Source organism: Netta rufina (genome assembly GCF_964035555.1).
Source record: "Netta rufina genome assembly, chromosome: 1".
NCBI classification, from domain to species: domain Eukaryota; kingdom Metazoa; phylum Chordata; class Aves; order Anseriformes; family Anatidae; genus Netta; species Netta rufina.
In genome coordinates, this window is record NC_140123.1 from 146,133,346 (window position 1) to 146,145,829 (window position 12,484).

Below are 12,484 nucleotides of genomic sequence, written 5' to 3' on the forward strand. Positions count from 1 at the left end.
CTGTTGCTGGAAACCACTGAAAAGTGGCTGGTTTGATGTTTACATCCTCCCTTTAGATATGTAAAGATCCTGATGAATACCCACACCAAGCCTTCTCTTCTCCAGATTGAAGAGTCACAACTCTCTCAGCCTTTCTTCACAGGAGAGAGGTGCCAGTCCCTTAAACATCTTTGTCACCCTTTGTTGGGTTTCCTCCAGTATGTCCATGTCTCTTGTACTGAGGAGCCGAGAACTGGACCCAGCACTCCAGGTGTGGTATCACCAGTGCTGAGTAGAATGTAAGGATAACCACCTTTCACCTGCTGGCCGCATTCTTCCTAACACAGCTCATGACACCATTAGGACTTCTTTGCCACAGACGCATGTTACTGGCTCGTGGTGGAGGACCTTCAGGTCCTTTTCTGCAAATCTGAGATCTGCTTTAGAATATATATATATATATATATATATATATATATATATATATATATATATTCAATCAATTTTCCAAATAATCCTTGATTGGCTGAAAAATTATGTCGTCTATTGCACATACCCATTTTTTAGGGCAGAGAAATGTTGGTGTTTTTTTGTTGTTTGGTTTTGTGGTTGTTGTTTTTTTGGTTGGTTGGTTGGTTGGTTGGTTGGTTTTGTTTTGTTTTACATAATCCATTGCTTTTCTTCTATGATGAAATAAGAATTATGCCTGGAATCAAGTTTCTGCTGTGAATATTTGGATTTATAGCTCAGCACTTTACTATTTTCCATCATGCATCTCCAATTTATTTGGTAGTCCCACTTGAAAAGATATCCAGCATAAGACTGGCAAAGCAAGAAGACAAAAGGCATGTCGATAAAAAGAAAATTTGTGTGTGTGGTGTTTTGTTTGTTTGTTTTTTGACTGAATAATCAGGAAGTATTTCTGAAGACACGCTGTATTGCCTGAGCTTATATATTAAGTTGGGATTTTTTTTATTATTATTTTTTTTAATTGCGCACACAAAGATCTTTTCATAATACAGCATGTTTCCATAAAGGGGATGAATTAGAAGATACCTACATATAATGATAAAAGTGCCAATTCAACATATTTAAAAATATTAGTATTTTCAATATTGTAGCTGCAATCTAGCAAGTTACTACGTGGGACTTGCTAACAATCAAAACATTATTGAAGTGGGGGGGAGGGGTCTCCATCTTCAGTGCAGCTGCAGTCAATATCATGACATCTATCGTGCTACTTCTTTGGTAGACCAGTTTTCTATTTTGTTCATTTCTTATCTAGAAATGTTTTATGGCTGTGTTCATACCATGTTTTCTATTTAAACCAAAGGACAAATGCCTGTCATCTAAACTTGTCTTGTGGGTGGTACCTGGCACTTCTCAGACATGCCTGTCACTATGGATTTGTCTGGCAATCTGTACTCTGGGCTGAATATAGTCACAATTACCAGACCTGCCCTGCCCCCTTTCCTTAGGTACTGTGCGACTGCACCTTAACTGGCTAGACCATTGCTCCACGCCTGCCATGCTGTGTCCTGGGTTCCCATTTCCCCTTTGTTATTAGATTTTACTGGCATGTCTTCTGGTTGAACAATGCACAATGTAACAGCAACAAATTATGGAACTTCAAAGGTAGAAAAAAGCTGGATACTCACACAGTGAAGGAATCAGGGGGAGCTGAGACTCTCCTCAGGTCAGCAGACTGCACTTTATGGATACTATAGGCAGCAGGAAATGAGTGGCCAGGTGAAAGGCAGCACAAGTGTGGACAGACAAGGAAAAAGGAAGAAGAGAGAGAGATTGGAAAGAAAGAGCAGAAGAGAAGAAAGAAAGAGAAAGACATACAACATTTAAACAGAAACAAAAAGAATGTGTCACATAAAAGTTGAATGAGAGACATGCAGAGCTCCAAGGTCACGCTAAGAAGCCAAGAGCAACAGAAGACATGCAAATGGAGAAAAACACTTCTACACAGCACTTAGGAGCTTTCTAAAGACATGAGCAAGGAGGACCAATGACAAGCTAGGTACACAGCTGTACAAAGAAGACTAGGAGCCCCAGGATATGTGTTCCACAGGCACTGAAATATTTCAAGGCAGCAGACTTTGGAAGCAAGTCCAGAAATGCAAACAAACATCAAAGCCAAGATCCAAATGGATGGAATTGTCTACAAAGACTGGTTAACTTTAGTTAACTTTTAAGAAAGAAAAATACCCTTACTAGAGATTTTGTATCCACAATGAAAAATTGCAGTCTCCATTCTTCTTTCATGTACCTTAGGGAAACATGCATTTTATATAAAGTGTCTCCCAAGACTGACTCTTAGTGTTTATATTCAAATGGTCTCTTTGTTTTCTTCAAGCATATGAAACATCATTTTACCTATAAGCTGTTCCTTCTTCTGTCTCTTCTACCATGCAGACCATTCTTCCTCAACCTGAACTAAAATCTATCTTTTGGGGTTCACACAATGATCACTGACTGAAACTCACTGAGCAGCATACTAAACTGTAGTTTCCAACTAGAAAATGATTCCTATAAAATTGAGCTATGGCTTCTCTTGTTATTCCACACACATTTTACTTTTAATTCACAAGACCACATTCCTTGCTTGATCGTAGAAAACCAAGCTCTCATGTTGTCTCTTTTGCAAACTACCTTCGATAATGGAGATTCAGGAATCAGAAATTAGCTGGTAAGTCTTTTTAGAGAAAGAGAGTAAGAACATTATTATTATTATAATTAAAAAAAAAAAAAAAATCTGCTGATCTGACAGTAGCAAAAACTTGCTTTTGCTGGTGCATTTAGCAAAACACGATGGGGAAAACCAACAGAAGAGACATATGAGAAGAAAATAAACCTGCCTTTTTTGCCACAACCTCACTATCTGCCTTGTTTCCATCCATAATCAAGTGTCAACTGCATCACCTCATTCTTGCACCTATATTCCTTGCATCTAAAAAGTTGTTTCTGGATTGAAACACTTTACTGGTTTGTTATTTATCTCTATTTTTAATGCATTGTAGGATAACAAAGAGATTATGTCTGCCTTTTATGTTTGATCAGCCTCCATTAGAAACAAACTAGAACAAGTATTGTAACTGTGTTCACCAAGCAATGACTGTCCTCCACTGTGCTGCAACTCAAAAATTTAAAATCGTCACAAGAGTACAAACTGAAAATAGACCATCTTCTCTTGCTCAAGAGTATGCTTGTAATCTGTTTGTCATATCAAAAATCCTTTACCTTCCAAAAGGAAATATTGAGAAATAAATGCTTGATGAACAATAAGAAGAATTCACTATTTGCAGTAAGTAGCCCATAATTAATTTGAAATATTTAATATACCAAGAAAGTCATTATTTGTTTGCAGGCAATTCAGCAGTGAAAGAAAAATTAAGTAACTAAATAAAATATTAATTACTAGAAATTTGCTCAGCTCAGACAAAATTCAGCACAGCATATTTACTCGTTCCCTAATAGCTTCAACGAAGCTATTCACTCTGTTGCTGCTATCAACAGGAAAGGTATGCTCCTTCAGTTCAAGTAACCCCACAAAAACAAGTTGTTGGGTTTTTTTTCCTTAATTTGATTGCATAGTCACTGTTTTTATTAATTATTTTTAACAAACTAAGAAATTTTACACTGTTCTGAAGTGCTGCTTAATTTCCCTGACACCTTGAAAAGGTCAAATTATTCAGTAACAGATAAAACAGAATCAACATAAAGGAATTTCAACCCTGAAGGGCTGCGTAGAACCATGTGAGGCAATGTCTGTGCAATTATAAGGTGCTAGAAGCACAAAAGTAGGAAAGTGGAGGGAAGAAACATGTCAAACAAGGTCCAATCCTTTTCTGCTATATACAGGTGTCCTCTCTAGGAGCATCTCCACATTTGAAAGGAGAGCAGCTGCAATCAGGAAGACGGGCAACTGTTACAGTCTCAAGAGAACCGTGTTTCTAAAGCCTTCCTGCTCCCAAGCAAGAAAAGGATGTAATCTCAGTTCCTTCTCAGTTACACTAAATATGGGTTCTTCAATTTTACAATACTATTTTTCCCCAGAAACTAGAGTACATCTACAAGGCAAATGACAAACTCACTATACTCTATAAACACTCTCTCCTCAAAACTCACAGAACAAAGAAAGATATAATAAGAAAACAAAAACACAGTGTGAGGCATCTTAAAAATCATCTTTTTCCACTTATGACACTGGATTAGATAAAACCGCAAAGAGCTCTCCTACTTATTCTCCTTATCTATCAATAACATTGTGGCCAACAATAATAGCAACTCTGAGTTACTGTGATACATGATAATTTTATAATCACTTTCCTTGCAAGGAGCTTATGAACAGCTGCCTAACAATTGAGTGAGTAGCTCCAGACCCACCTACTAATCTCAAACATATAATATTCAGATGACAGTCTTAAGGAAAAAATAAATAAATAAATATCATGTTCAATCAAATATAAGAATTTCTAGTAGATTTTAATGGAATGAGGAGACATTCTAGCTATCAAGTTAAGCATAGATAAACACATTTAATTGAATATTTTCTCTTGTGAAATACTGCAATACAGCCTCATAATGAATGTACTTCTTAAAATATTAAATGCCTCCTAGAGTTTAACCTTTAACGTGTCATTTACTTTTTGTCACACTAGAATAAGCAATTCCTATCTCTCATTCCCCTTCCACATTTCAGAGCAACGTACATAAACATGCATATATAGATATATTCACACTATTGTCAATACATGAGGCTGAAACTAAAATATTCAACAGATCATTTGTACTTTTACAGAACACAGATCTACAGGGAAGCTTCTTAGCCAAATCAAAAGACTCAGATAGCAACAAAGCATGTCATCATAACTTATCCAAGTCAAGCTAAGTCAGAAAAATTATCTTCTTTACAACTGGCATACACTATGGCTGCATTTCCCTATGACAGTTCAAATTCAGACATCAAAATCCAAGCCTAGCCATGCTAATTATCAGATCAAATTATCAGATTAAAATACCAGGAATTTTCTTTTCTCATTTGCATTAGCTTGCATTGGTGTAAAAAGAGATGCCTCAGGATTGCTCTCCGTCCAATTCCAGCTTTCACAAATGATTGAGCTGTGGTGGCTGGATGAAATCAGGCATCACTGCTCACAGGCTATTCTTCACTCTTTAAGAGCGATGAGCAAGCCCTATGTATTTTCCTGACAAACAGAAATTGCACATTACAGATACAAGGGTCTACTGAAGCTTAAAGCATCAGTCTCGGTAAGAGAACACTAAGTGCTAAACTGAATAGGAAGATGTTGAAAGTAACCAAGGAGGCCTTGATTACATGAACAGACTGACAAACAGAATAACAAGAATCTCTGAAGGGTTGAAGACGAAGTTTGAAGAGAAACAATATCTTTCACTCCACAACACAGACTGAAAACACAGACAACCTTTAAAATACCTAAAGAGAAAAAGGCGTATCTGAGACCTTGTTGGCTTTTTCCAACTAGATTAGTCTAATGAAAGACATTACTTCTCTTCACAAGTGTTTCCTCGCTTATTCCCTGACACGATAACACCTGCAACAACAAAATCTCTCACCCAGCTCCCCAGAAAAGTGAAATCTTCAGTGCATGGATGCATGAATGAACTGTGTATCCTTCACAACTTAAAACTTTTAGGTCAATACCTCTATGTATAATGGACAGACTATTTTGCATCACTTCTAAAATTTGATGAAAAACTGCAAAGGCACTTATCCCTCATTTTAGCACAAATGAAGACCTCCTGTATGAGCAGTATAATAATTAGGTCTACAAAAATAACCTGAGTTATTTTGTTGGGTGAACATTTTCATAGGTTAAAATGAAAATATCTTTTTTCTATTAAAATATTGCTGTAATACTTATAAATAAATTGTAATTATGAAAAGGAAAGTTAGTCTTGTACTTTCTTCTTTGCGTGTTCCTGGTTTCCAGTTGCTTTTGCTTTTCCCTGTTCATCTTTACACTACTTGTGCTACCTCCATCTCATGCTATATATTCTTATTTTCTGATTATCTTTCCTTACTTTTCCCCTAGTTGCTGGTTCCTTAATCCACCAATCTAATCTAATCTTCAATAGTACAGTCTACTGCCATTGAGCACAGGAGACTAGAGGAAGATTTCTTACTTTTAGCTAAGTTGCACTGGATTTTCTCATTTGGGTTTCTATACTGAAACAAGGTTCCCTACAAAAGTGCAAAAATCCCTTTCCAGGACTCCAGGACTCTCTCCTTTAGCAGTCCCAGGCAGCATGCTCTCACAGTACAGACTGCAAGAAGTCCTGAGTAGCTCTTGATTGTGGCTATTTGTTATAGTCTCTAATGGAGCTTAAAAAGCAGGCTGATAGAGCTCAGAAAACAAATCATAAGAACTGTAACGGCAAGTAGCATAGATAATGCAGAGCTGCCATAAGCCAAGAGGCATACCGCTGAGCCTACACAGACTTCTCTAAATATATAACTGAAAGATACAACACCTTTCTAAAAGCAAGACAGAGGAGAACCCAGAAGGTAAAAGAACGGGAGAAAGCCCGTAAATTAATTACAATACAGTAGAGAAAAAGTTCAGGAGATGTGATTTTTTTTTCTTTTTAAACACACTGCAAGTCCAGTACATGCAAAATCTATAACTGAATACACTGCCTCAGACAGGCTTCCTGGCATAGGACATGCACATATCCAACTCACTCATTCAGCAGAGGCATGGATGTTCTCCTCTTGCTCTTCTGCACCATGTTGGCTTGGTTCCTTAATGAAATCCGAATGAGTGAGGGAGCCAAACGACAAGGTTCGCCATCCACTTGCATGGGGATAGACTTGTATGTTAAAAGCGTCACCTCACGACACTGATGCAGCCTCTCTCCATGACCACCCACTTGGAGAGCAGCCTGGAAGAGGGGAGGGAGGAAGGAGAAAAATACACCTCAAAACAGGTATTTGAGTCAGTTAATAAAATCCAGAATACACTGTTTTGCTGACAGCATGAGTTACATAGCATATGTGTAAGACATTCCCATGAGGGACAACAGATGTACTTTGATTCAAAAATTTAAAATTTAAAATTAACATTTTACAAAGAAAAACAGTAGGCAACATCAGATATATCAGGACAGGTACTAACCATATATCACACCTCATCACCTTGTATAAGTCAAGGATATTTTACACAAACTTACAAGATACATATACACAAATGCATATATGTGTTCATTACTAAGGTTTTCAATATGAGTTTTGTTGCTTTGTTTTTAACACTAACAGCAATGCTACTTTTTTTTTTTTTTTTTTTTTGTCTTTGAAACAACCACCATAATTCTGTAAATCTAGGAGACAGAAGGATGATTTCCCCTTCCTGAACAGAATAGAATCCTTAATGCGAATTAGATAAATCTAAAATCCTTAATTATGAGAGGTTACGCTGCAGCTCAACATCAAGACCAGACAGGCTGAAAAGAGCAAGCAGAAGGACCTTGTTAAAAACAATTAAATATAGTGTTCAAGAATTCATTCCAAAGAAATGAGACAATGAATGCATGGACATGAGCAGATTCTTCAAGTTTTAGGCAGACATGTTTGGGCAGAAATGTATTTTATTAGTGAGGAATATGACCGTTAGCTGTCAACTGCCATATGCAGGAAAAAAACAAAACAAAACACTGTATTAGTGCACTATTAAGAGAGCAGCCTAAATACTAGTCAGAAACTTAGTGTTGTTCTGTACACATCATATTATGGAAAAAAAATATGATTAATAATACTCCTTATGAAGTAGTTCTCCTCATAGGTCTCACAGACCTTCTTGGGTATGATCAAGCTCATCTGGGAGTCCTACAAAGCAAGTCAGAATTATATGTGTGTTCTAGAGTTACATCCTCAGCACCAAAAGCAATGCAGATTTGTAGATAATCAGTTCTGAACTAAGTTTCTTTTAGAGAGAAATAGCAGCTCAAAGGTCCATGCTTCTTAAAAAATATATAATAAATAAATATTCAGGAATGAAGTGATGAAAGTTAATTCCACAAGATCTATGATGCTAATAGAGTTTTTCCTACCTATAGGTTATTTCCCTAGCTCACTAGGATTGATCAAAAATAGAAGCTATAAAAGAATCCATAATCTAAACAGACAAATGATTGCTGATCAAAGTGACCTTTTACTTTTTCTCACTTTGAAGATCTGATTTGTCTAAATATATCTTTGAGGAAACAAATAACATTATCAGAGGTATTCAGTCATTAAGAGCAGGGGCCTGAGCATGATCTGTACAAATTTGCTAAGAAGCCCAGATACCTGGCCACACTAAGTACCTTTGGTAGATTAACACAATTATGGAGATATCTACCACTGCATATAATCATCCTCTGAAGAGACTGACATTGTGTTTGACCACTTTGATAGTAGAACTCTGGAGCACTTTTGTAACTCAGCTTTAGATCACTTTAAGGATAGCATTGACAAAAAGTTAACTGCCAATTTAAAACTGTTGGTTGAATTTTCTTTCCATAATGGAACAAAAAGAAAAATAATACTCAATTTTCACAACATTTTGGTTGGCCATACGGAAGTTATTACTATTCTATTTTCAGTAAATGGATTTAGACAATTATATTAACAAGAGTCACATGGAAGTAGAAATGGCGATGTTTCTGGATACCAGTCCTATGTTGTCCTGTTACTTTGTACATTTATGTTATGAATATACAAGGTGATGACCTGGTACTAAGACTGATAAGGGATGCTCGTTCTTGTTTGTGTACATCTTCTGTAATAATACACTAGCATCACCTTAGGTACTGACATACAGTATAAAAACCTATTTTTAATGTCTGTTTTGTTCGAATTAAGTACAAAACATACTGATCCCATTGGCTTTATGCATGATTTATGAGCCCTGTATACCTTTAGAGCAAAGAACAAACTATTAAACTGCAAGGCAAAATAGATATACTGTATAATATTTCAACAATTTCAACTTAATATCTGTATTGGCTAAACTTATATTGCCAACAATATTCAGAAAATTCTGATTTTCTTAATGCTTTTTTTTTTTTTTATTCCCCAAGTGAAAAGAAAAAAGAATGTTTTTAGGACAGTAGTACAGGCATTCAAATAGAACCGGTTAAGTTGTCAAGAATGACCCAGACTCAGTTTCAAAATGTAGACATTGCCTTCAAAGACTGCTAAGTCCCTATACTGCAAAACGCTAGCAGGGTGCAGATCACTTCCACTTCTACAACTTGACAATCAACATCGACAGTACATATCTTTCAAATTGCGTCTGTCTCTTTTGCTCCACAGCAGCTGAGAATACACTCATCTGAATAGCATGCAGTATTTTAACTAAGTACCCTAACCTCCAAAAGCAGAAGATTTTCCAAAGTATTTTGAGATAAACATTATTTTAATGTGTCAAAACAACTTTTTTTTAGGAGAAAAATATCTAAGGAAAATAATTAAATATAATTTGTCATAATTGTCTCCAGAACAGAAGCCAGTTTTAGGAAAAACAAAAAAAAAAAAAAGGAACTTTTATGTCACAGATTAAATTATACAAAATCTAAAAAGAAACAGCAGTAATTATTTGACCATAGAATATTCCCACAGTAAAAACATGCCTACATGCTGTTTGTTTCACTGTCATGATCTTGCTGTTTAATTTGAGAGCATTTTAAAGCACTGCTAAATGTGTAAATTAAAAAATTCACTCTTGCAAAATATTGCTATTATTAAAAAGCACTTATTATATTTATAAATTACTGTTTTTCCCCCTCATTTAAAACCTAACAGCAGAGCATATTTTGGCCTTAGCTGAAAACACAGAATTGTGGTGGTTTTTTTCAGTATTTAAAACAATTTTTCCTCTGTAATGCTGCCCATAGAATTTACTGAATCTCCTCCTACCTTCAGGAGGGGCAGCACCTGCCATATACTCACCAGTGAGGCCATTGTGAACCCAATGACTTCAATGTAGCCATCATCATGCCGCTGAGGCTCGAAGTCTCTGTGATCTCCAGGGTTTCCCCAGGGCATTGTGCCAGCACAATACCTACAGAAAGTTTGGAAAGCAAGCTTTGAGAAAGCAGTTTTCCCTGATGGGTCCTGACTATTAGCTTGACTATTGGCCTGCTCTGATCTCCAGAAGAAACACTGAAACATCTATTTCAGGATGTAGTCGAGGTACAATTAAAAGTTATGTTGACATGGAATGGACAAAAGGAGAAACTTGGTCTCTAATTTCTAAGCTGGTACAGCATCCACAAATTTAACCATCACAGTCTTTGGAAGGTTCCTCCCCAACAAGGAAGTGGGAGAAACACTAAGCAACAGGCAACAGAGCAGCAGCATTTTGTTCTCCCTATTTGCTCTGCTCTCTGCAGATCAGGATTCAGCTTCACTGGCACCTGTGATTTGCCTGCCAGAAATTTGCTTATCCCCTCTGCTAGGAAGGCACAGGGGTGCAGCAGCAGCCCCAGCCTCAGAGCATTGTTGCTTCTCTCTCTGCTGTCTCATAAGCTCTGACAGCACAAGGACTGCAAAAAAAAAATGCATAGCTTGAGGAGGCAAGGGAGAAATAAACAGGAACAGATGCAGCCATCATGTATACCTTTCCTACCATTATAGAATGGATATAAAAGTGATCTAAAAGCAACAGGAGAGAACTTTGTAGAGGAGACACCAAGTGTCTCCTTGCGGAGAAGGCAGTACTGGACCACCAGGTGTTTGGGCTTGCACATGGAGTAAAGAGATAGGCTCCAAAGTGTGGGGCACAAGAAAACCCATTTGAGGCGCAGGAAGAAAGTATTTTTCTTACTGTTAATAAAATTATTATTTCAATAGTGTTTATTTCATCTTTGTGACTTCCTTTTCTAATTTATCTTTTTGTGTCTGTTTTATAATGTACATATTAGTATACTAATACTTGTATGTAAGTTGTAAATAAACATACATATTCATGCTCATTTTTTATTTTTTTAGCATTAGGGGTGCACAAACAAAAGATTTTGGAGACCACTGGTCTAGAGAGCAGGAGACAGACAACTTTTAAAGATACAGACTTACTTCTATTTGGGCTATCTTCTACTAAATTAAGAAAAAACATTTATTTCAACAAATTTCATGTTTGTTTCTTTAAAAATATTGATTTTCTTTTTCCATTTCCCACATTGTTTCTAATTAGGCAGAAGACCAGTCATTCTTGTCTGGTTTGCTATCTGGTTTGCAGGTTAGGCACACAACTTTTGAAAGCCAGTTTGTTAAACAATCCCTTCTACTAATTCCATATCAAAGGATATTCAACTTTTTAAAGAATATTGTTGCACCCTGAACTCCCATCCTATTCCGTGTTGCTAATTAACAGTATTATAAGCACCTAACTCTCGGGAAAGAAGCACAGTAGCAATATGTTTCCTGCACATCCATCCGACAGAGGACAACTTGCAGATATTGATTTTATTATTAATATTATTTTCTATTATAACTCCAAGCATCTGTCTTGAGCTTACCTGGGAATATTTAAAAACACTATACACTGGAACTTCAGCTCCTGGATCTTTGGAGTCAGGTCTGTACCATCACACTACAAAGCCAAAGTGACAGAGCACAGAGAAATTGCTGAATGGAGCCACAGACAAGAGAAGTGTTGCTGCTTTGTAACAGCTTTCCCAAGACTTTCCTTGGAATGTGTTGCAAATGTCATGCTCAAAACTGAAAAGTAACAGAGCCATTAAACTCTCACCTCACTCTTTCTCCATTCCCCCTCTTTCCAAAATACTATGACACAATTTCCTATACTTACCACAACTTTAACGTGCTTGGATAAATCTTTTGAGCTTCTTTGCAGAAAGTCTGAAAAGGCTGCCTACAACAGAAATAAGAGTAGGAATCATCATCGTCTTCTCTCCTCTATTTCCTCATTTCTTATCCCACCGAAGAGCTTATAACAAAATGCCATTATTTTGTCAAACCTATTCTTTCCTGATCTCAGGAAATATGATTTTTTAAATATACATATATATATATGTATACACGCGAGTATATATATATAGTTATAGTTATAAAACTTATAATACTTTTCCTTTTGAAAGGTTAGCAAGAGAATGTCCTTGGGTAAAATATGATCAGTACTGTATCCAATACTGTAATACAATCAGCACTCTCCAACAGACATGTGTCATTGCCAGAAAGAGTACATGTGTATTTCTAAATTGCAGCAGGCAAAATGAATCAGTACAAACTGCTGGTGTGAGAATGGAAGGGAGAAAGGATACAGTAAAACATTCAATAATATAAAATAACATTATTCTGTAAAATGAATCACAACTCACCCCTGCATAAAACATTTTATTTCTAAATCGGCTGTTGAATTTCTCTGGATTCGCTTCTGTGAAAAGATACAAAGGAAAAATATGAACACCTTAATAAATTGAGTAGATTCCGTTGTACTTTCAGATTTTCTAT

At 36.4% G+C, this 12,484-nt stretch overlaps 1 protein-coding gene across 4 annotated transcripts in view; it reads right to left on the reverse strand.

Annotated features, from left to right (window-relative positions):
* The window catches only part of DGKI (diacylglycerol kinase iota), a 174,806-nt gene that overhangs the window by 82,830 nt on the left and 79,492 nt on the right, over positions 1–12,484 (reverse strand). For all 4 annotated transcript variants that reach the window (XM_084303472.1, XM_084303471.1, XM_084303474.1 and 1 more), the window contains 6 exons: positions 12,352–12,407; positions 11,823–11,885; positions 11,530–11,603; positions 9,962–10,073; positions 6,716–6,915; positions 1,638–1,700 (listed from right to left, as the gene is read on the reverse strand). In XM_084303472.1, the coding sequence (XP_084159598.1) occupies positions 1,638–1,700; positions 6,716–6,915; positions 9,962–10,073; positions 11,530–11,603; positions 11,823–11,885; positions 12,352–12,407 (568 nt within the window). The remainder of the gene's footprint in view (positions 1–1,637; positions 1,701–6,715; positions 6,916–9,961; positions 10,074–11,529; positions 11,604–11,822; positions 11,886–12,351; positions 12,408–12,484) is intronic.